We start from the raw sequence: 23,025 nt of genomic DNA, 5'->3' as shown, positions 1-23,025 counted from the left end.
CAAAAAATGGTGGTTGCTAAGGGAAGAGCACTTGCACAAGTGTTTGAGCTGCCAGATCGACTAGCCTTTTTAAAACGGAAATTTCCAAGAATAGCTGGCAGACAGACAATGGTTGTTTAGACTTGAGTATTTGCACATCTTTCTCAAAAATTAATGAACACTAAGTACTTCAAGTACAATAACTTCAGTATTTGTAGCCAATGATAAATTTGAGGAAATTAACCAAAGAACTTATATGCACTGCCCATGGACATAGACAATAGTGTGGGGAAGGCCTGGGGTGATGTAGGAGCTGAATGGAGGGGTGCAAAGGAAGGGGGACATGGGGGAATACTGTCAACAATGAAAAAGAAATTTAAAAATTTATTTTTGTCAACATGAGCTTGACAGCTTTCCAATACTTAAAGCCATTCCTGATGAAACTAGTGGTGCAATTAATTAATGTTAAGTTTTGATACTGTACATCAAAACATGTTAATGTTTGGGATACTGCATAACAATGAACCCGTATTTTCCCAATGAACCATGAACAGAGCTACAATGTCTTGCTTGGACAAAAGACCCACGAACAGTGCAAGACACCAGTAGGTTTTTAATGTATCAGTATAAAAAGCTCACTGATATAATTTTATACTCTACATTACAACTACTTAAAAACAATAATACCATTTTCAAATTTTGGTGAGGTTTGCACGGAGAATATCCAGTGTTCTGAGATATCTATTAAATACTCCCGCCTTTTCCAACTATATGTGTGTGTAGATTTTCTTCATATATTTCCAAGACAACATATCACACCAGACAGAATATGAAAGATACATGAGAACCCAGCTATCTTCTTTAAGTTAGACAATAAAAGAGATGTACAAAAATGTAAACAATGCCACTCTTGTTAAACAATGTTTTGCTTGGGGAAGGTCATTGTTCTTTTTTAACTTTATTATTGAACTAGAGGCCCGATGCACAAAATTTGTGCAAGAGTAGGCCTTCGCAGCCGCGGCCCTCACAGCCCCAGCTTCGTCCGGAAGGTCATCCAGTCAGACATTCCGCTGTTAGGCCATTGGGTCAATTTGCATATTACGCTTTTATTGTTATAGAAGTATTACAAATGTCCTCTTTTCTCCCTCCTTTGACCTTCTCCACCCCACTGCACTCCCTCTCAGGCCTTCCCTGCACTGTTTGTCCATGGGCTTTGCATATATGCATAAAAGTTCTTTGTTTAATCTCTTCCCATCCCACCCACCTTTGGAAATATGTCAGTCTGTTGCCTGTTTCAATGTCTCTGGATCTGTTTTGTTTATCAGTTTATTTTCTTCATTAGATTCCACATATAAGTGAGATCGTGTGATATTTATCTTTCTCTGGCTGGCTTAGTTTGCTCCTGGAGAGTATTATGCTAAGCAAAAAGGTCATTGTTTTTAATAAAAATATGCTATTTGTGTTAACATGTAATCAATTTTTTGTTATTTTTAAATAAAATATTTTTAAGTTTTCTTTTAATTTCAAATATGATATAAATATTGATAGATATAGCCCACATGTTAACAAAGCTCACTGGGATCCTAATAATTTTAAGAACTTAGAGACCTAAACATCTGAAAACTGCATTTCCAACATACTGCAGAATTTAAGGAAAGGAAAAACAAGGTTGGGTGGGAGGATAAACAGACATTACTTACAGCAAAAAGGCCTCATTCACAGCATCAAAGAACTCAGGCCACAGCGTTTCCTGAGGTTCATGGCCATGGTAGGTGAGCAGAGCTTCCACCAGTGGTCCAAAATCAGGCAGGGTAATAAGTGGGATACAAACTCGTGATAGGGACCTTACTCGTTCAGGTGCCATTCTACAAAGTAAATAAAATAAGAAATAATTAGCCAATCTTAGCGCCACTTGTAATTAAAGACATGTAACATCTTCCTGCTGAACAGGCTGATGACAGGTTACTGCTCTGCCCTGCCATAAAGAGGACTGTCCTAATACCATCTGTGAATGCTCTTATGTACTCACTTCTCTAGAAAGAAACCCTGTCAGCAGTTTTCATTTTAACATCACTTATTTTCAGGACTTTGTCATAACCCACTATGGGCATCTCTAACTTGGGGTGTTTTTTTTTTTTTATCTTATAAAAATATACTTTTTTAAAAAAATTGATTTCAGAGATAGAAACATCAATAATGAGAATCATTGATTGGCTGCCTCCTGCCACTGGGAATCAAGCCTGCAACCTGTGTGCACCCTGACTGGGAATCAAACCAAACCGTGACCTCCTGGTAAACAGATCAACCCGAGCCACACAGGCCGGGCTCCAACTTACGTTTTAATGCTATTGAGTTGGCTCTGACTCCTGGAAACCCTATGAGTACTGTCCACAATGCCCTCTCCTCAAAAGTCCTGCTCAGCTCCTGTAGACTCATACCTTCTTTCATGGAATCAGTCCATCTTGTATTTGGCCTTCCTCTTTTCCTGCTGTTTTTCCCAGCATTATCATCTTTTCCAAAGAACCCTGCCTTTTTGTGATGTACCCAAAGTAGGACAGCTTCAGTTTTGTCATTTATGCCTTCAGCAATGTTTCAGACAATGAGCTCTAGGACCACATATTCACCTCCCATTACCCTGCCCAAGACAGAACTCTTGAATTCCTTCCCCCAATGTTCTCTTACCCTGCGCTTCCTGTCTCCTCTGGTCAAGCCCAAACCCTTGAAGTCCATTCTTGATAGCTCCCTTTCTCTTATGCCCCTTATCTGACCCAGCAGTAAATACTGACTCTTCATCTGACTACCTCTCAACACTTCCATCACTACCCCCTAATTCACTATCGCTCCCAGTCTGTTACAGTTGGAGCCTCCTAACTTTCTCCTGCTTCTGCCTTATCCCCCACGGTTTACCATCAGAACAGTTCCAGCAGATCTTTAAACATGCAGATCACTTCCCTTGCCTGCTCAAAGGTTTGCAATGGCGTCCCAACTCACAGAGAGAATAAGCAGTCTCATTCTAGCCACAAAAGCTCTCCATGGCGGGCCCCTCTGTTTCTCTGGCTTCATTTCCTCCCACTCTTACCCTTACCTGCTCTGCTCCGTACACGCCTCCACCCACACCTGATAAGGTCCTGTGGGAACACATGGCTAGCTCCTTCACGTCATATAGGTCTGAGCCCCAATGCTGCTTCATGTGAGGATTTCCCTGACCATCCCATACAAATACTGGCCAATATGGAAGCAATCTGCATATGTGGCAATTTAAGTTTATTTAATGAAACAAAATTTAAAATCCCATTTCTCTGTGTTCAACAATTACATGAGGCTAAAGGCTTACAGTATTGGACAGTGCAAATTTAGAGCAGAAAGCTCCACCGGAAAACAGTTTAACATAGCAAGAGCCCTCCCAGCTCACTGTGTCCGTCCTGTCTCATTCACCATTTCACTTCGGGTACTCTAATGAAGCTGATTGTTTAGTGTTCGTGGTCTGTTTCTTCCTGCGAGGACATCAGGTGTGTAAGGGCAGGCACATTTTTCTATTTTGCTCACTGCTCTATTCCTAGCATGTAGGGACAACTCCATATACATACTACATGCTCAAGAAATAGATAAGAAAAGAACTAGAGATAAATAAAATACATGCAATTAGATGCTTTTCTAGGAATAAATAATCACAAATCTTATGTTCTGGAAACACAAAAGGAATAACAATAGAACTTTCAGCTGTCCTTCATTTTACTAGCTACCTATTATTAAAAGAGTATGTGAGTGCTGTAATTTAACAATATCCTGATTTATAGGCACTGAGCTTGCTTCTAATTGTTCGCTATTATAAACACTGCTGCAGGGGTCCCCATCCTTGCTGTGCCTACTGTGTCTCATGTAATTATTTGTGTAGTAGATTGCATCCCATAAAACTACGTTTACTTTTCCAATCTTGCCAGTGATATTATTTTTAGTATTTTTATTTCTTGCTAATCTGGGCAAAATTATTTCATTGCTTTCATGTGCTCTTTCCTGATAACTTTCTAGATTATTATTATTTTTTCTAAATATATATTTTATTTATTCCTGACAGAGAGAGAGGAAGGGAGAGAGAAAGTTAGAAACATCGGTGAGAGAGAGTCATTGATCAGTTGCCTCTTGCACACCCCCTACTGGGGATGTGCCCGCAACCAAGGTACATGCCCTTGACCGGAATCGAACCCGGGACCCTTCAGTCCACAGGCTGACGCTCTATCCACCTAGCCAAACTGGTTTCGGCACTTTCTAGATTAATGTTTGTTACTCACTTGTGTTTCCTCTTCAGTGAATTCCTTTTTAAATTAGTGTATTTAGTGCTGTACACTTACTATATTCAAGGATGCTTACAAGTGTTAGAGACACAAGCCCAAAGACAAGCCCTAGAAATCCTACCTAATAAAAGAGTAATATGCAAATTAACCATCACTCTGCTACGCCCACCAGCCATGCCCACCAGCTAAATCAGAGCAAGTATGCAAATTAACCCCAACCAAGATAGCTGCAGCCACAGAGAACAGTTGAGAGGCTTGGGTTTCCCTGGCAATAGAGGAAGCCAAGTTTTCCACATACCCTGGCCAGCCTAGACCTCTACTCAAGGTTACAAAGTTTCAATTATAGAAGATAAAGCGCAAGAAAAATGGTAGCAGCCACGGAGCTGGAGAGAATAGGCTAGGGTTGCCTCCGGCAATAGAGTAAACCAAATTTTCCACCTGCCCTGGCCAGGCCTAGGCCTCCACTCCAGGCTACAAAGTTTTAATTGTAGAAGGTAAATAAATTCCAGATACCAGGGCCTCTGCTTAGGTTGCTGGGGGGCATGGCTGACCTGCAAACCACCACAGGCCCCTCTCCCAGGCCATCCCATGCCCCAAGGGAACCCCCACCCTGATCTGGGACACCTTTTAGGGCAAACCAGCTGGCCCCCAACCATGCACCACGCCTCTATCCTATCTAATAAAAGAGTGATATGCAGATTGACCATCACTCCAACACACAAGATTGCTGCCTCCACGTGGTCAAAGATCCTGCCCCCATGTGGGCACAAGATGGCCACCACAAGATGGCCAGCAGGGGAGGAAAGTTGGGAGGCACCAGGCCTGCAAGGGAGGGCAGTGGAGGCAATCATCCCTGCAGGGAAGGACAGATAGGGGTGACCAGGCTGGCAGAGGAGGGAAGTTGGGAGCAAACAGGCTGGCAGGGAAGAAGTTAGACATCAATCAGGCTGGCAAGGGAGTGGTTAGGGGGTGATCAGGCTGGCAGGCAGAAGTGGTTAGGGGCAATCAGGAAGGCAATCAGGAAGGCAAGCAGGCGAGCAGTTGGGAGCCAGCAGTCCTAGACTGTGAGAGGGATGTCCAACTGTCCAACTGGGATTGGGTCTCCAACGGGCAGTTGGACATCCCTCGAGGGGTCCCAGATTGGAGAGGGTGCAGGCTGGGCTGAGGGACACACCCCACCCTGTGCACGAATTTCATGCACCGGGCCTCTAGTGGAGAGAATAAAATTCCAGATGCTATCAAATGCCATGGTGAAAAGTTAAGCACACTGAAGGGTCAAGGAAGGCAGAGACTTAACTGAGGGGAACATTTGAGCAGAAATCTGAAGAAAATATATGAACAAACCATGTACATATCTGAGAGGAAAACGTTGCAGGCGGATACAAAGCAAATGTAAAGGCAATGAATACAGCAAGGAGGCCAAGGTTGTCAGACCACAGTGCATGTGGGAGGGCCTGAGTAGGACTTTTGTAGACTACAGGAAGAGCCTTGGATATTCTTTTTAACTTATTTAAAAAAAATTTTTTTTTATCAAACTTACAGATGCAACTGTTTTAAACAGTCAAACAGTTTTCTTTTTTTTCTTTTTTCTTTTTTTTTTAAATATATTTTATTGATTTTACACAGAGCGGAATTGAGAGGGACAGAGAGTTAGAAACGTCAATGAGAGAGAAACATCGACCAGCTGCCTCTTGCACACCCCCAACTGGGGATGTGCCCGCAACCAAGGCACATGCCCTTGACCGGAATCAAACCCGGGACCTTTCAGTCTGCGGGCCGACGCTCTATCCACTGAGCCAAACCGGCCCCGGCTCATTTTTTTGATTTTGTACAGAGAGGAAGGGAGAGAGATAGAGAGCTAGAAACATCGATGAGAGAACCATCGATCAGCTGCCTCTTGCACAACCCCTACTGGGGATATGCCCGCAACCAAAGTACATGCCCTATACCGGAATCGAACCCGGGTCCCGTCAATCCCCAAGCCGATGCTCTATCCATTGAGCTAAACCGGTCTCGGCAGTCAAACAGTTTTCAAAGCTTATGAAAAACAGTAGCTTTTGCAGAGCTACACACTTTCTGATCTTGGAGGCCCAACTCATTCCTTAATATCAATGCTGTTTCTCTTGGGTTTAATGACTTGTTATTTGACTGTTTGCTTATTTTTCCTTGCAATGATTATTTTAACCCCAAACTTCCACCCAAATGTATACTCTTCTTGAAATATATTCAGACATATCTGATTTTCATCTTCTTAAATAAACTTTTCTTAGAACATTCTGACCTGTTTCATTATGGACAGGTTGTTTTTGACTCTCACAGTGCAATTATTGTCTTGGGATCTTCATCCTTCGTGTCTCTCCAGGATCCCATATCTTCTTTTTTGGTTCATTCTTCTTATATAGGCAAAGATATATGAGAAGTAAAGTATTTGAGATCTTGTGTGTATGAAAATACCTTTATTTTACTCACACATTTGATTCTTCAGTTGAGTTTAGAATTCTGGTAGTTGTTCTACAGAGGTGTGAAAGTGGTGCCACTGTCCTTTTGCTTCATTTTTGTTCTTTAGAAGTGCCATGCTATCATGAATTCTAATTCTTATATTTCTAAGTCCTGTTTTCACCCCTTCGAGGCTCTGGATATGCTCTTTGAAGTTTCACAATGAGGCATCTTGATATGGACTTACTTTTATTCACTGTGCTGGGCACTCAGTGGACTTTAAATCAGGAAAGTTCTCTTGAATTATTTCTTTGATGATTTCTACCCATTCTTTTCTCTGTTCTTTCTTTCCAGAAACTCTAATTTTTTAGATATTGAACTCCCTGGGCAGTATCTTTTCTGTTAGATGTTTCATCTCTTAGTCTTTTTGAACAAGATTTAGAAAGAATTGTTCAACTTTATTTTCCAGTCTTTTTATTATTTATGTTTTTCTTCACCACTCTTAATTTCCAAAAACTTTTTTTATCCTATGGATGCTCCTTCTTTTTTTAAAAATAGCACCTTATTCTTGTTTAATGAATACACTACCTTTCTTTTCATGGAGACATCAATATTAATTTATTTGAGTTACTTTTCTTTAAATAATCTCTTTATTTTTATTGGTTTCTGCTTTTTTAATATTACACTAGTGGCCTGGTGCATGGATTCATGCACATTGAAAGGAAATTAATTAGAAGAAATATTTTAATATTGCTATTCATCCTTTCTCTATAACAGAAGTGTCAACCAAATTCACAATCGACAATGACAGATTGAAATACATGCCTACGATTGGCACCAGCAAGACAAACACTAGTCCCTCAGGCAGCCCCACAAAAGCCAGAATGTTGGACACACTCCACTCTGCTCTTTCCCTTACAAGGGAGAAGCTACAAACTGGACTTTTCCTCCCAATCACACAAAGGTGAGCTGGCTTAGGGGAAGGGCTGTTGTAGTTTATATGAAATGGATTTCTTTCCTGTTTCAATATGGCTATTCTTGACTTTGAGCCTGCCTGGGATATTAGGACTTCTAATTAGTTTCTGGAGTTCTCCTAAAGGCCCTTTGGCCCATATACTATTGTTAAGTCAGTGTCTCAGGGGGCTGGCTGGGGGGGCGGTGGGGAGGAAGTAAGGACTGGTCCTTCTTATTCTGCTATCCTCCTGATGTCACTCCTGAAGAACTTTTTAAATGTTTATTTTTATGCAGTTTGCCTCATTTGTAATAACCTGCTTATGTTATATTTCTTGTTCATTTCCATTCTGGAGTGTTTGTCTCTTTATAACTCATTTGTAGAAGCCATTTCTATATTTGTCTGTTTTATAGGTTGCAGATATTTTCCAAGTCTGTGGCTGGTCTTTTCCACTTATTCAGTGTGAGTGTGAGTGTGAGTGTGAGTGTGTGTGTGTGTGTGTGTATGTGTGTGTCTATTTTAGTTTGTTTTTTTGTTTATTCTCATCTAAGTCTTAAAAAATCATCAACTTGCCCTGGCTGCGTGACTCAGTTGGTTGGAGCATTATCCTGTATACTAAAAGGTTGCAGATTCAATATCTGGTCAGGACACATATCTAGATTGCAGGTTCAATCCCGGGGGGGGGGGATACATGTGGGAGGCAACTGATCGGTGTTTCTCTCTCTCCCTCCCCCTCTTCCTCTCTCTCTAAAAATCAATAAAACACATCATTGGGTGAGGTTTAATAAATAAATAAAATCATATTTTGAGATTTGGTATAGGTCATAGATAAAAATTGCCTTCTATTGATTTTTTCAAATTCCCTTTAAAAAAAATATATATATATATATATATAATTTAAAAAAATATATATTTATTGATTTTTCACAGAGAGGAAGGAAGAGGGATAGAGAACTAGAAACATTGATGAGAGAGATACATCGACCAGCTGCCTCCTGCACAACTCCCCACCTGGGATGTGCCTGCAACCAATATACATGCCCTTGACCCGAATCGAACCTGGGACCCTTCAGTCCACAGACCAACGCTCTATCCACTGAGCCAAACCGGTTTCGGCCCCTTTAATATATTTTGAAGTTTATTACTCAAAAGACCCATTATTCAACATCACCACAAGACTAAATTAAAGTCCTTACCTAATATTTAAATAAATGACTGTAAATGCTTTCCATGCACCCTAGGGATTCATCTTATATTTTTAGATATACTTTATATGCCACAAAATGCACATATCTGAAATGTACAATCTGAAGATTTTTAATAAATTATTGAGTTGGACAACAAACATCATCATCTACTTTTAGAACATTTCCATCTTTTGTGTTCAGTTGTAGGAAATCCCTGTTTTTACCTCTAGCCACAGGCAACAACTAATATATATACAGATTTGCATATTCTGGACATTTTATAAAAAAAATGGAATCATACAATGTGTGTTCTTTTATGACTTACTTCTTTCACAAAGCATGTTTCTGAGGTTCACACATGCTGCAGCATGAATCAGTAGCTTGTTCCTTTTTCTTAGGAATAATATTCTATTGTATGCACATACCATACTTTGTTTATCCAATCATAAGTTGATGGATATTTGGTTTGCTTCCACTTTTTGTCTATTATGAACAATGCTGCTATAAACATTTATATACTAGTATTCAAGTTCTTGAAATAAGCCACTTGTATACATTTTTTGGTGACATGTATTCCAATCTTTTGCCAATTTTTAAACTGGATTATTTGTCTTATTATTGGATTCTTTATATATGCTGAATTTGAGCCCTTTATCAGATGTACAATTTCATAATACTTTCTATTTATGACTTGTTTTTTTCATTTTTTTCAATGGTGGTAACATATAATTTTTTGTTTACCCATTCCCTTGTCAATGGTCCTTTGGATTGATTTTGGTTTTGAACTATTACAACTAAAACAGTTATGAATATTTACACAAAAATATTTGTGAATACCTATGTTGTCACTTGTCATGAGTAAAAACTCAAAAATGGAATTGGTGGGTCATTTGGTAAGTTTATGTTTAACTTTATATTAAACTGCCACACTGTTTACAAAAATGTTTATATTATGCACATTCTCCCAGTTTATGAAAGTTCTGGTAATTTCATATCCTTTCTAACACATGCTAATGTGTCTTACATTTTAATTATTTGAGGGAGTTTATAGTTGGCATCACATTTGTTTTTTTCTTCAAGTTTCTTTTATTGCAATAAAGCATACGGAATAGTTATTATTGTAACCATTTTAAAGTGATAACCATTCAGTGGCATTAAATATTAAATTCGCAAATTGTGTACCCATCACCACAATCTATACCCAAAGCTTTTCCTTACTCCCCACAAAAACTGTGTACCCTTTAAACAATCACTCCACTCCCTCTACACACTTATAACCTACTAGAGGCCCGATGCATGAAATTCAAGGGCCTTGGCCGGCCACCTCTGCCTTGGCCCCCGGCCGCCACAGCTTTGTCCAGAAGAAAGGATGTCTGGTCCAATTAGCATATTAAGCTTTTATTATTACAGATAGTCTGCTTTCTATCTCTATTAATTTGCTTATTCTAGGTACTTCATATAAGTGGAATCATACAATATCTGTCCTTCTGTGTCTGGCTTAGTTCACTAAGCATGATGTTTTCAAATCTATCCATGTTCCTGCACATATACAATTTTTTTCCTTTTTATGGCTGAATAGTATTGTAATGTATTTGTAAACCACATTTTGTTTCTCTGTTCATCTGTTGATAGGCACTTGGGTTACTATGAACTTGGTGTACAGATATCTGAGCCCCTGCTTTCATTTCTTTTGAATATGTACTTAGGAGTAGAATTGTTGGGTCTTCTGATCATTCTGCATTTAACTTTTAAAAAGAGAGAGGGAGGGAGGAAAAGAAGAGAGAGAGAGAGAGAGAGAGAGAGAGAGAGAGAGAGAGAGAGAGAGAGAGAGATAATAAGAGAATCACTGATTGGCTGCCTCCTGCATGCCCCACACTGGGGATTCAAACCCGCAACTTGAGCATCCAGGCAAGTGCCCTGACTGAGAATTGAACCGTGACCTCCTAGTTCATAGGTCAATGCTCAACTACGAAGCCATGCTGGCCAGGCTGTATTTAAATTTTTGAGGAATTGCCAAACTGTTTTCCACAGTGGCTGTACCTTTTTCCATTCCCACCTGCAATGCACAAGGGTTCTACCTGCTTTATTTTTACCAAGATCTCTTAGTTTTCATTTATGTTTGTGTTTTTAAATTACAGCTATCCTAGTAGGTGTGATGTGGTATCCCATTGAGATTTCAATAGGGAATTCCCTAATAATTACTGATATTGAGCATCTTTCCATGTGTTTATTGACTTGTACAAATTCCTGGGAAAAATGTCTAGTGAAGTCTCTTGGCCATTTTTTTAATATTGAATTTTCTGTTATTGAGTTTTAGGAATTTTTTATACATTCTGGGTGTATGATTTCAGATACATGATTTCCTTTCTACTCTTTCAGTGGGTTGTTTTTTTGCTTTCTTGATAATATCCTATGATTCATAAAAGTTCTTAATTTGAATGAAGTCCGATTTATCTAGCTTTTTTACTGTTGTGCTTTTGATGTCATATCCAAAAAAATCACTTCCAAATCCAATGTAATAAAGATTTCCTCATGTTTTTGCCTAAGAATTTTATAGTTTAAGGGTTAGATGCAAAGGATTTCTAAGTCTGAGAGCAAACACCATACCTGACAGAGCTTTCACTGGCAATAGCTTTATAAAAAAAAATCACAATGTGCTTTGGTCCTTAGATTCTTTTAGTGAATGATTTGTTAAAAATAAAATGCTCACCAGTTAAACCAACTTTGAATTCTTCCTCATAGTGAAGAAACATTTTATAACGTGACCAACTGCTATTTAATTTATCTGACTCTTTGATTTGTTTAGTCTAAATGTTAGAATATTGTTCCTTAAAATAGTCATTTAAGTCATATGTGCACATTAAGTATCTGCTGCCTTGTAAACATCCTGGTTGTGTTTGTGTTTGTGTGTGTGTGTGTGTGTGTGTGTGTGTGTGTGTAATGACATGCACACACGAGCTGAGCACTTGTTCTGTGTGCTCTACTGTACATGGAGGGCTTTTGACTCTATGGGAGCATGTGACACATTGCACGATTTACTGCCTTATGAAAGTTGAGAACAGGGATTAAGAAAGTTTGATAAAGTTCATAAATTTTCTATGTATTCAACTAAAATAATCTTTTCAAAATGGATATAACTATAACTATAACTATAAACATGCATTTCCTAAGAATTATAACTTTTTTTCTCATAACCAAACATATATTTTGAAACTTGAGAAGAGGGCTGTTAAGTTCCACACCTACCGCCTCTGAGTGTTAAATCCATTAAGATGACTCTCTCTGAGTTCAGACACTAATGATAAAACCATCTGTAAAACAAAATCAGTTGCAGGTTAACTCGCACTGCAAACAGGATGACATCAGTTCTATTTTCCTGGTGTGAGTGGTATTTCCGTTGAGATTCCCTACCCTCTTCTACCAGCTCTCTCCTTGTACTTTGTCAAAGTGAAAAGAGGCAGTGCCAACTTATTTAATAATAATTTGGATTTTATGTTTAATGCCAGTTATTCTGAATTCCTACTTAAGCAAATGAACAACAGATAGATCACTAATTTCCTAAAAATTAAAACCGAACCCATTACAAATAAAACAGCACTAGAGTTATTTTATTTTTCTTTCTTAGTCTTTATTTTTTATTCATGCGTAAAGCGTCCAAAAGACCAGAATAGTTAAACAATGAAAAATCTCCTAACAGTTTTTAAAAGAGCTATGTTAAGATCAAAATGAAAATTTCTTCAATCTAGCTAAAATTTAAGGCAGAAGAACACATAGCTTTAATATAATAGTATTTACAAGGTTGTAACTACTTTTTTTTTTTTTTTGCTTTAACACAAAATTCCTATCATGCCATTTTAAATATAAAATTTGTCTAATAATGAAAGGCTGTATTTACATTGGTTAACCAATTTCTTCTCCTAAAAGTCTCTGGGAGGATAAATGAAATGTGTTAAGAGACAGAGCAGTTGGTTGATTTAGAATAACCTCTCCTGGCTTCCTTCTTCTTTCCCATAACCCCCATCTCACATTTCTTCCTTACATGGCTGTAAGTCCGCCCAACATAAGAAGAGATAAACATAGAAAAGTTAAACATCTCTTCTGGAGAAGTGAAATACTTCTATTTATTCTTTTTGCTGATGATATATTAACCAATGAAAAATTTAATACTAATAAATTAAAAATACTTACATTCTTTAGCAAACCAGGATAATAATCTGCAGGTGCATAGCCAAGACTTTGAGTAAAAAGATCAACTTCTTTTATATCAAATCTGAATGCTGCAAGTATATGAGATAACAACCCCTACAAACACAAACAGAAAGAGAAAAAAGTTCTGAAATGTGAATACAAGTGCTTTTTATGTTTAATGCCTAGAGTCCGGGTCATTCGTAAATGAGCAATCTTAATGTGCCCATATACGCAGTTCACTTTAATTTAATGTGTAAGAAGAAAGAGCCCGGCAAGCATGGCTCAGTTCAGTTCCCAGTCAGGCGTATGCCTGGGTTGAGGGCTCGATCCCCAGTAGGGGGCATGCAGAAGGCAGCCAATCAATGGTTCTCTCTCATCATCGATGTTTCCATCTCTCTCTCCCTTTCTCTCTGAAATCAATAAAACCGTTAATAAAAAGAAGAAATAAGTTAGTGATAAAAATTATTAAATTCAAAGTCAGCTTTTAAAAATGTTAACAGTGAAACAAAAATACATAAAGAACAGTGCTTTGACCACATTAAGAATGTACTCTTTATTGGTTTTAAAATCAGCAAAATATTTTTATCAGAATAGATGACAATCAAATGATAAAAAACACATTAATCACTAGGAAAAGGAAAGATTATGTGAAAAATAGTGCAGAGAAAACTATTTGAAAAAAAAAAATTAGATTTCTACCTAATACTACTCATCAAAATATACTTGAATTTAACATAAATTCAAGAGATCAATGTAAAAATGAAATAAAATAATAAACAAGAAGAAAATATAAGTGCTTTTCACATGTATAAATGGGGAAGAACTTTGTAAACTGAAAATCAAGGAAGCAAATAATTGATTATTCTAAATAAAAATAAAACCTTTTGTTTTCCATAAAATAAGTACAAACCAGAAAGAATATTGACTACAAATAATACAGATCATATGTAAAGTAATGTGCAAAATACCAAATGACAAACACTGAGTATAAGATGAGTATAAACAGATAATTCTTAAGAGAAAATACAAATGCCCAAGAAACCCATGAGTAAATGTTCACCTTCATAATCAAAATGGGTAAATTTAAGTATCAACCTTCCAACACTTATTTTTTCACTTAATAAATTAGAGCTTTTACAGATATGAATACCTAATTAACATTAATGTGAAGCGAGTACTCTGTGTGAGCCGTGGAAGCACGTAAATGAGCATCCGCACGTCAGTTCTGCTGTGGACCCCCTGAGGCACCCCAGAGAGCAGAGCAGGCGGAGCCCAGTCTACAGCACACCCTCCAGCTTGGACTGCCAGGGCTATGTGTGCCCAGAGGCTGGTAACCCAAACAAAGATGCCTTATATTGTAGATGGGTAGATGCCTGCCTTACAGAAAGCAACTTGAGGCTATTTTATAAGGCTTTAAAAGCATTCAGGACTTTTAAGATACCTGGTTTATATTTAAAGAAATAAATCCAAATATGACAATGGGATTATGCTCAAAGATGTTCATTACAGTATTATTTCTCATTAGCAATGTCTAACAGCAGGGAATGATTAATTTATAGTGTCTCACATAGCAGCTCATTGTATAAGCCATTAAAATGTGTATGAAATATTTATAACAGCATTTTAAATGTTTATATTACCATGTGAAATAAAGAAAGGAAGATGTAAAATTTTATACACAGAAAAGATCACATCAATATAAAAATAATCCTCACATAAGAATAAAAAAATAATGAAATGTTGACAGTCATGGACCTAAATAGAATATTTTCAAAAGAAGAAAGAAGGAAGGCCAAGAGGCACATGAAAACATGCTCAAAGTCACTAATTATCAGAGATGCAAATCAAAATGTCAATGCGGTACCATCTCACACCTATCAGAATGGCTATCGTCAACAAATCAACAAACGACAAGTGTTGGCGAGGATGTGGAGACAAAGGAACCTTTGTGCACTGCTGGTGGGAATGCAGACTGGTGCAGCCACTGTGGAGAACAGTATGGAGTTTCCTCAAAAAATTGAAAATGGAACTCTCATTTGACTCAGTAATCCCACTTCTAGGAATATATCCCAAGAAACTAGAAACACTAATCAAAAAGGATATATGCACCCCTATGTTCATAGCAGCACAATTTACAATAGCTAGGATTTAAAAACAGCCTAGGTGCCCGTCAGCAGATGATCAGATAAAAAAAACTACTCACCTTTTCATAATGATGTAAATCAAAATGACAAATGTTGCCCCCATTAAACGTAATCATGCATTAGCAACACCAGGAGGCATCTGTGCCGCCTCTCCCTCTCCCCACTCTTCGGAGGAGTCTCCGGAGGAAAGGTCCGCTCCAGACCTGGCATGCACCCTCCCATGCAGGTTGCGATACTTCCTCCGTGAGCTCAGAATTGCTCAATATCCTCAGAACAGAACTCAGGCAACATTACTGAGTAACACAGGTCGAAACTGCTGTCCCTAAATGAGATCCCGCCTACTGTTTTCAAATTAGAAAAGATCACAGCAAGTTCAAGTAGCTTTGAAATATTACTGCTCAGTGGAAGATATTATGATTAAAATGTTTCCTGCACATATAAATATAACGTAATTTACAAAAAATGCATCCACTGGAGAGGGAGAAAAACCGGAAATGTAGAGCGTTAAAGTGAACTTATGAAGTCTCAGCTCCTGAGAGGCTCTCGTTAGCATGGGAAAGGCCGGTGGAAGCCTCTGCCTGCTAACTGTCCTTTCTCCTCCCAGCTCAGAGCCGGCCTTTATGAGGCCGGCCAGCAAACAGGAGCTGACGGCAGCCCAGGAGAGCCCGTCGCTCAGTTATTTTCAAACACCAGGTGCAGCCTGGGTGAGAGCAAGCAGTGTGTGCGGGCGGCAAAGCCAGGAGAGGGAAATGGCAGCCAGGCCATCCTGAGGGGAGCTCACTGGCGGAGCACAGGTGGCGCACTCAGCGAGGGGCGGCTGGGGCCTGACCCGTGGGGGGGCAGCGCAGGTGTGCGGCAAAGGAACGGCCAGCAGGCCTGGCCTGTCACAGGCCGCACACCCCCGTGGAGGCACCCACACCAGCCCAGGCAGGGGAGGGAGGAGGCCGAGCCTGATTTGACAACTTGGCGGCCACCGGCTCAGTCGGGGGGAGTTTGGGTCATTCTGATGCTAGATGGAGGGAGGACGGAACTGGAAGTGATTAGCCTTCTGCCACCAGGCATTCTATTTAAAAAACACTTAAAGCTGTTCAGGAAAAGCATGTTACAAATAGCAACTCATTTAATCCCCACAGCCTACAGGGTAGGTACTATTACTGAATCTGTTACAGATGAGCAAACGGGGACACAGAGCTTCCGAACACGCCAAGGCTGGTTACTCACTATCTAAACCGCCGTAAGAGGAACCTCCCAGCGTCCTCTCTGCAGGAGGCAGCTGGACACCGCCCCCCCCCCCCCCCCCCCCGTTTGTTTTTAAACAATGCAAATCTAAGGGGTCCTCAGCTTAAGGCCCTCTGGGGGCCCTTTAAGGCTCCCAGCCATTCTTAGATGAAGCCCACACTAGCTCCCAAAGCCCCAGGGGCTGACTCTCCTTGCTGGCTGTGCCGGCCCCTCAGGGCCTCAGGTGCTCAGCCAGTCCAGTCCGTCTTGCAGGGAGAGCTCTCGGCCCCTGCATCCCGTCAGTGCAGCCGCTTGGGGGGATTCTAACAGCTATGACTACTAAAATGCACTGAGCGCTCACTATTGTGTGAAGCACTGTGCTAAGTGTTCTAAGTATGGCGCCGCCCTTAAAATTCAGTTTTTAATAAAATTCAATTAAGCGAAGTTTCAATTGAGCCACCTATAAAGGATGGCTGCATCAGTTTACATGACTGGCCCTTAACCAGTTAAAGCACCGAGTACCGCAGACTCAGGGGGTGAAGGTAGTGCGGTGTGTGCAGTGGGCGGAGAACACGGGCAGCCGGACTGTGGGGCTAAGAACAGGCTCTCCCGGGCCTCCCAGAGGCCCTCCCATCCTGCGCCCGGGGACCAGTGCAAGCGCGGGGCTCCCACAGCGGCATGAGCTCCTTTGGCAGCCATGCCAACGAAAGGTAAAAAAAGAAAGAACTCCAAGCCTAGGACATTCAGCAGATTTAGAAGGTGTGACTAGGGAGTGTAAATAATTTCTGAGTCATGTTTAAAATAGCCATAAACAGTTCCCTAGGGAGCATCCACAACACCTGCACTAGACAAGCTCACTGTAACACTTAAGGTCTTGGAAACATAAAAATAACTTAATTAGCAGACCTGTCCTGGCCCAAATTTCCAAAATGATATTGTTAGAAACTGATTTTTTAAACATTAAATATTATAAAAATGAGTTCCCCAGCCCACCTCCTGCCCTGTGAAAAAACAAACAACCGCCACCATAATGCTCAGTGTTGGCAGGAAGGCGGAGAGAGGGCGCTCTTGCCGCTGGGAGCTCACATTTGTGAAGCTTTTCTAGGAACTCCCTATGACATATAGCCTAAGCATGGAAACTGTATCCTTTTATTCATATGCATTATTATTTCCACCAATACAGCCTAAGAAAAGATTTAATTCACAGCAGCATTACTTGTGACAGTGAAACACTAGAAGAACTAAAGTGCCCAACATTGAGCTGGTTGAATTCATTATGGTTTATCCAACAGTGTGAATCATGTTGTAAAAAACATTTAATAACACAGGAAAATACAATGCAACATTCGTTTGAAACATAAGGTGTCAAACTATATGGTCTATGTGATTTTAATTCTGTATGCACAAAAAAAATACTGGGAAGAAACTTTATAACTACAATACAATAGTTAGCATAGATTATTTCTAGGAGTAATTTAAAATGTCTTCTTCAAAATACCTGTACTTCCAAAGTTTCTACAATCTTCATATCTTTCTTTTATAATAAAATAATGTTTTGTAAAACAAAATGACTTGCTTTAATTTATGTCTCCCCCTCGCCCCCATAATTCCCTAATACAAACTGCTATGGAGGGCCATACGAGTTTTATCCCTGGGTAAAATAAGCATGGTCCTAGGAAAGAACATATTGAGACTTGGCTATGGTTAGATAATTTCAAAACAGACACCTCAAACTTTAGACCTCCAAATCTCTCTTCTAAAGTAAACGTAAAGGGGAGAGGAGGTGGAAGAGGATATGGGTGAGAAGTGAGGATAGGAGACCTGAATTGGGGATGGGAGACCGCAGACACACAATACAGTGTACACATGATGTGTTCTGGAACTGCGCACCTGCAGTAATTTTGTTAACCAATGTCATTTCATAAAATTCAATAAAAAGGAAAAAAAACAACCTTAAAAATTGATAAGCACTTACTGCCAATAATAACATTTTTACTGCCATCTAGTGGCAAACAGCCTAAACACAAAACCATTAAATATTCTGTAAGCATTGGCTTTTGGACAAAAATTAATTCCTACAGTCATATAATAGATTTTATGTTAAATGCTGACAGAGCAAAATTGGAGACACTCTACTTTAATTCCCTCACTTTACTGATGAGGAGCTGGGGTTCTGACTTACATTAATCGATAACCACAAAAAGCAAGTAAGTGTAAATGAACTTCCAGGGCATAAAGAAACATGTAAATACATCACCCTGACTTGGAATCTAAAATCCTTCAAGGATGGAAAGGTGTGGGAACCAACGTAACTCTATGTAAAACATCTTAAGCCTAATTTTGATTCATGTAGGAGTTTGGGGAACTCTGCTAACGTTTGAAAAGTCATTTAGAAATGCTTATACCATGAAGGTGAGCTTTCAAGGAGAGAGGTCTTAAAAAAACCAGAGGAAACCGCGGCCTTGCTTTCAGGTGCTCCTATTTGTTCTCGCCGCACTGCATCTGCTCCGTTTTGTGCCGGCAGCACACTCGCAGGCGGCTGGGAAAGCTGGAGCAGGGAGCGGCCGTGGTTTGGCACAGGGTCTGGGTGTGGAATAAAGGCTGTGCTTTTGCTCAGGCAAAGAACTAGGAGGGCCAAGCTGCGGTCAATATTCTTGAACTCAGACCAAGCGCATATTTTGTGCTTTTCCAAACAATATCTTCAGCTAATCATTAAAGTATTTTAGAACTGCCACCACTTTGGTCTCTATTGTATCTATCTCTGTATACATAATATAAAACAATGTTGTCTGTAAACAAGATTGCTTGTTCATTCATTCAACAAACATGAGTTGATCTGTATTTAAGCTATTGGAGCAACAGCCCCTGCAACATGATGAAGGAAGAGAGTGATGGAAACAGCTATAATGTAAGACAGAATGTAGTAAGTGCTATAATTCAGGGTAAGACAATCACTGTGAGAGCAGAGAGGTAATGATTAATTCCAACTGTAGGGTTTCAGAGTGCTTCCAAGGATGACTTCTGAGCTGATCCTGACAGCTGGGGAAGGAGAGAAAAAGTGAGGGAAGCAAGTACAGAAAAGAGGAAAAGAGTGTGAGTCTGATGTTGGCTGGGATGGACAGAGAGAGAAAAAAAAGACTCAAGGCAGGGGGAAAGGGGCCATGGTGGTCAAGCAAAAACATGGAAAATGCTCCTGTCGCCCAACTTTACTGTACTGGATAGAGAGGTGCGGTAAACACTAGTATATACAATGGAACTCTTCTTGGCCTAAGCACAGCCTGCTTCTACAGGCAGTCAGCCCACCTTCAAACTCTCTCAGTCTTTCCCTTTGAGCCTGTGATTTGGTGGCATCAGACTCCCTGATAATCACCAAATCCATCTATCCCCCAGAAATCCAACAACCCCACCCTTCTCTAGCTGCCAAAAGTACGCCTATCTTCCAAAATCCATCTTTCTCCAAGTCTCCTGTTCAGTTCCCAACTGGATGAGATGAGACAGTGTTCTCCTGAAACCTCCATGGCATCCTATTTGTATTTATCTAATAGTACCTTTCAAGATCTGCCATGTGCTATAGTTACAAGCATCATCACTCTATTTATTAGCCCGCAGGCTCTCCAAGGCAGGGGCTGTCTTTAGAGCAACTGTTAAGTAGCCCAAGGCACTTCACATAATTGGGGATCAATAAACACTAAACAATTGAGGTCAACAGAATGGGTTGCTCATTTATAGTTACTAAACAATACAATTACTGTCGATTCCTTTGTGGCCTTGTTATAGTACAAAATGATAAATTTTCCTTTTCACAATTTGCTTTCTTAAGTTTCAATCCATAAAATACTCACAGAATACTGAAAAAAACATGACATTACTATGTACTATTATTTTAAAGAGTTTTACTTAATTTGATAAAACTGACTGGAACTTGGCAGCTGATTTGGATGTAATTTTATTGAACAATATGTGCTTTAGTGCTACTCAGCTTTTGCCGACATATGGGGACACCACAGAATCACAGCACTCACAAGGGACAAGAGAAGCAGTGGCAAGAACCTTCTTGCTGAAATAGGACAGGAAAATTACATTCTGGGCTATACATGAACAATCAGTCTTCGTGTACCAAAATAAAAATTATAATACATACTAGTGGCCCAGTGCACAAATTCATGCACATTGAAAGGAAATTAATTAGAAGACATATTTTAATATTGCTATTCGTCTTTTCTCTATAATAGAAATGTCAACCAAATTCATGATCGACAATGACAGTGAATATATATATATATATATAGATAGATAGATAGATATAGATATATAGATCAACAATATATATATATATATATATATATATATATATATATATAGAGAGAGAGAGAGAGAGAGAGAGAGAGAGATAAGATTACTTTACCTGTTTTTCCAATTTTGCTAAAAATTTTCCAGCCCAGTGAAGCACCCCAACTTCTCTTTCAAGTAATTGTCAGCAACACAGCAGTAAATATCAACACAAAACAGATTATTATAGTAGATCATGCAGGGAGAACAAGGAGTAAAATATTTAACTGCAGCAGTGTTTGATTATATTCTGCACAGTGAGAAAACCTGAAGTCATTTTTAAGGTCCACTATTTCTTACTTGTTTTTAGTTGGGTCAAGTTTCTAAACTTTCTAAATCTCCATCTTCCAGCTAATGAAAAGAAAATAGGATTCCACCGAGTCTCCTATCTACCTACTCCAGGACTTCTGTGAGGATCAAGTGAGATGAGGCACAGGAAAACACTTCACAGACACTTGGTTACAGTGTAAAAAGTTTGCACCTGGTTATAAAGCAAGTTGTGTTCCTGGACTGAAGAAATTCCAAGGAGGGAGAGAGACAAAATGGCAGCAGAACAGATGGACTTGTCCTGAGCTTTGTCTCAAAGCACATAGAACGAGCAACTAAACTGAGTAACATCCACCCCAAATTGGCAAAGTAGACACAGCTGGTGAGACAACCTGCAGCCAGGAAGGGCAGAGGATGCCTGGAGAATGGTAAAATGAGGGATCTGGGCTGGAGAGAACTGCAAGCCCTCGGAGCCCAGAGGTTCAGAGGGAAACCACATGGTACTGAGGCTGGTTTAAGCATAGTGTCTGACTGTGGAAAGGAGGTCCACAGTACTGCTGCTGGCAGGGGATTCTAGATCTGGGCCCACAGTGACGAGACACTGGGCCCAGAGGGGGCATTTTGGATGGCTGCTCAGGCCGGGCCGGGCCAGGAGGAGAGGGGCTTGCAGTGGCGCAGCTCTTTAACCTCTTTTTGGTCTGGGTTTTGTTCACTGAGCCTAGTTCATAGGACCTTTCAAATATAGGCACTCTCCGTGGCTGAGTGCAGGTGGCGGTGCGACCTTGTGAAGCATGGGGAGAGACTGGGGAGAGGAGAGGGCCCAGGAGAGGTGGCCACGAGATTGGCGCTGAGTTATACCTGACTTGCGGGGACCTAGGTAGCCATTTCTTCCTAAAGTGCTGGAGGCTAATTTTAGCAGGTCATAAATGCAAGTCCATCAAAAGGTTAATGAGAGGAAAACCAAGATGGCGGCATAGGTAAACAAATAATCTTCCGCCTTCCGTAACAATTTCAAAACTACAACTAGAAGACAAAACATCTATCACCCAGAACCACGGGAAAGCTGGCTGAAAGAGAAAGGAGCACAGGCTCTGAAAAGCTGAAAACCTGAAAAGCCTAGGTACGGAGGCATGCGAATCGGGCTGGTGGCAGGCGACTGCTGCGCAGTTCCGAAGGAAAACAGCTCCCGATCACTTTGAAATCTAGTTTCTAGGGTCACACAGGGGACCCAGACACCTACAGGGAGAAGCTGGTCTGTCAGCCATCGGGTCCGCAAGTGAGGGTGACTTTTTTGCAGAGGTGCTGGAGCGCGGGGACGGGACTTGGAAACACGGAAAGGATGAGACAGCTGACAGCACCTATCACTGTTTGCCACACCCCAATCTAGTGATGTCCTGAGACTCCGCCCCGCCCTGAGGCCCCGCCCCCACATTCTACAAACCCACCTAGGCTCCACACAGCTGCTTTTGCATATAAATGGCCTGTATTGTGGTAGCTTAACCATATACACTGCAGCTCCAGCTCCAAAACAACCAAATCCCAAGCAAAGAGGAGAAAACTGCCAAAACCGGTTTGGCTCAGTGGTAGAGTATCGGTCTGTGGACTGAAAGGTCCCAGGCTCGATTCCAGTCAAGGGCATGTACCTTGGTTGTGGGCACATCCCCAGTAGGGGGTGTGCAAGAGGCAGCTGATCGATGATTCTCTCTCATCGATGTTTCTAACTCTCTATCCCTCTCTCTTCCTCTCTGTAAAAAAAAAAAAAAAAAAAAAAAAAGAGGAGAAAACTGTAGTTCTTGAGGTAGCTCCTGCTGGGTGGCCTCAGACAGTAGCTGACCTGCACGCCATTGGATATCCAGAAACTAGTGTATCTAGTGGTCGATGTGAGATGACACCAGATTTCAACTGCTCTCATAAGGGACACATTCAAGAGGCAGGCTCAGTGAGCACCAAAGCCCTATGGGAATAAGTCCTCCCTCATAAATGTGTCTCCAGCACAGCAATTCTTCCATTATAGACACAGCGGGTCCTCACAG

The 23,025-nt window shown here is 40.4% G+C and overlaps 1 protein-coding gene across 1 annotated transcript in view; it reads right to left on the bottom strand.

The window, feature by feature from the left end:
• Positions 1-23,025, bottom strand: part of FANCC (FA complementation group C) — a 229,205-nt gene that overhangs the window by 50,378 nt on the left and 155,802 nt on the right. Inside the window, exons 6-8 of the mRNA XM_045570735.1 lie at positions 13,035-13,148; positions 12,093-12,157; positions 1,680-1,844 (exon numbers count right to left, since the gene is read on the bottom strand). Of these exons, the coding sequence (XP_045426691.1) occupies positions 1,680-1,844; positions 12,093-12,157; positions 13,035-13,148 (344 nt within the window). The remainder of the gene's footprint in view (positions 1-1,679; positions 1,845-12,092; positions 12,158-13,034; positions 13,149-23,025) is intronic.

This window comes from Pipistrellus kuhlii, unplaced genomic scaffold (genome assembly GCF_014108245.1).
Source record: "Pipistrellus kuhlii isolate mPipKuh1 unplaced genomic scaffold, mPipKuh1.p scaffold_m20_p_36, whole genome shotgun sequence".
Lineage (NCBI taxonomy): Eukaryota > Metazoa > Chordata > Mammalia > Chiroptera > Vespertilionidae > Pipistrellus > Pipistrellus kuhlii.
This window is presented reverse-complemented; position numbering and strand designations above follow the sequence as displayed.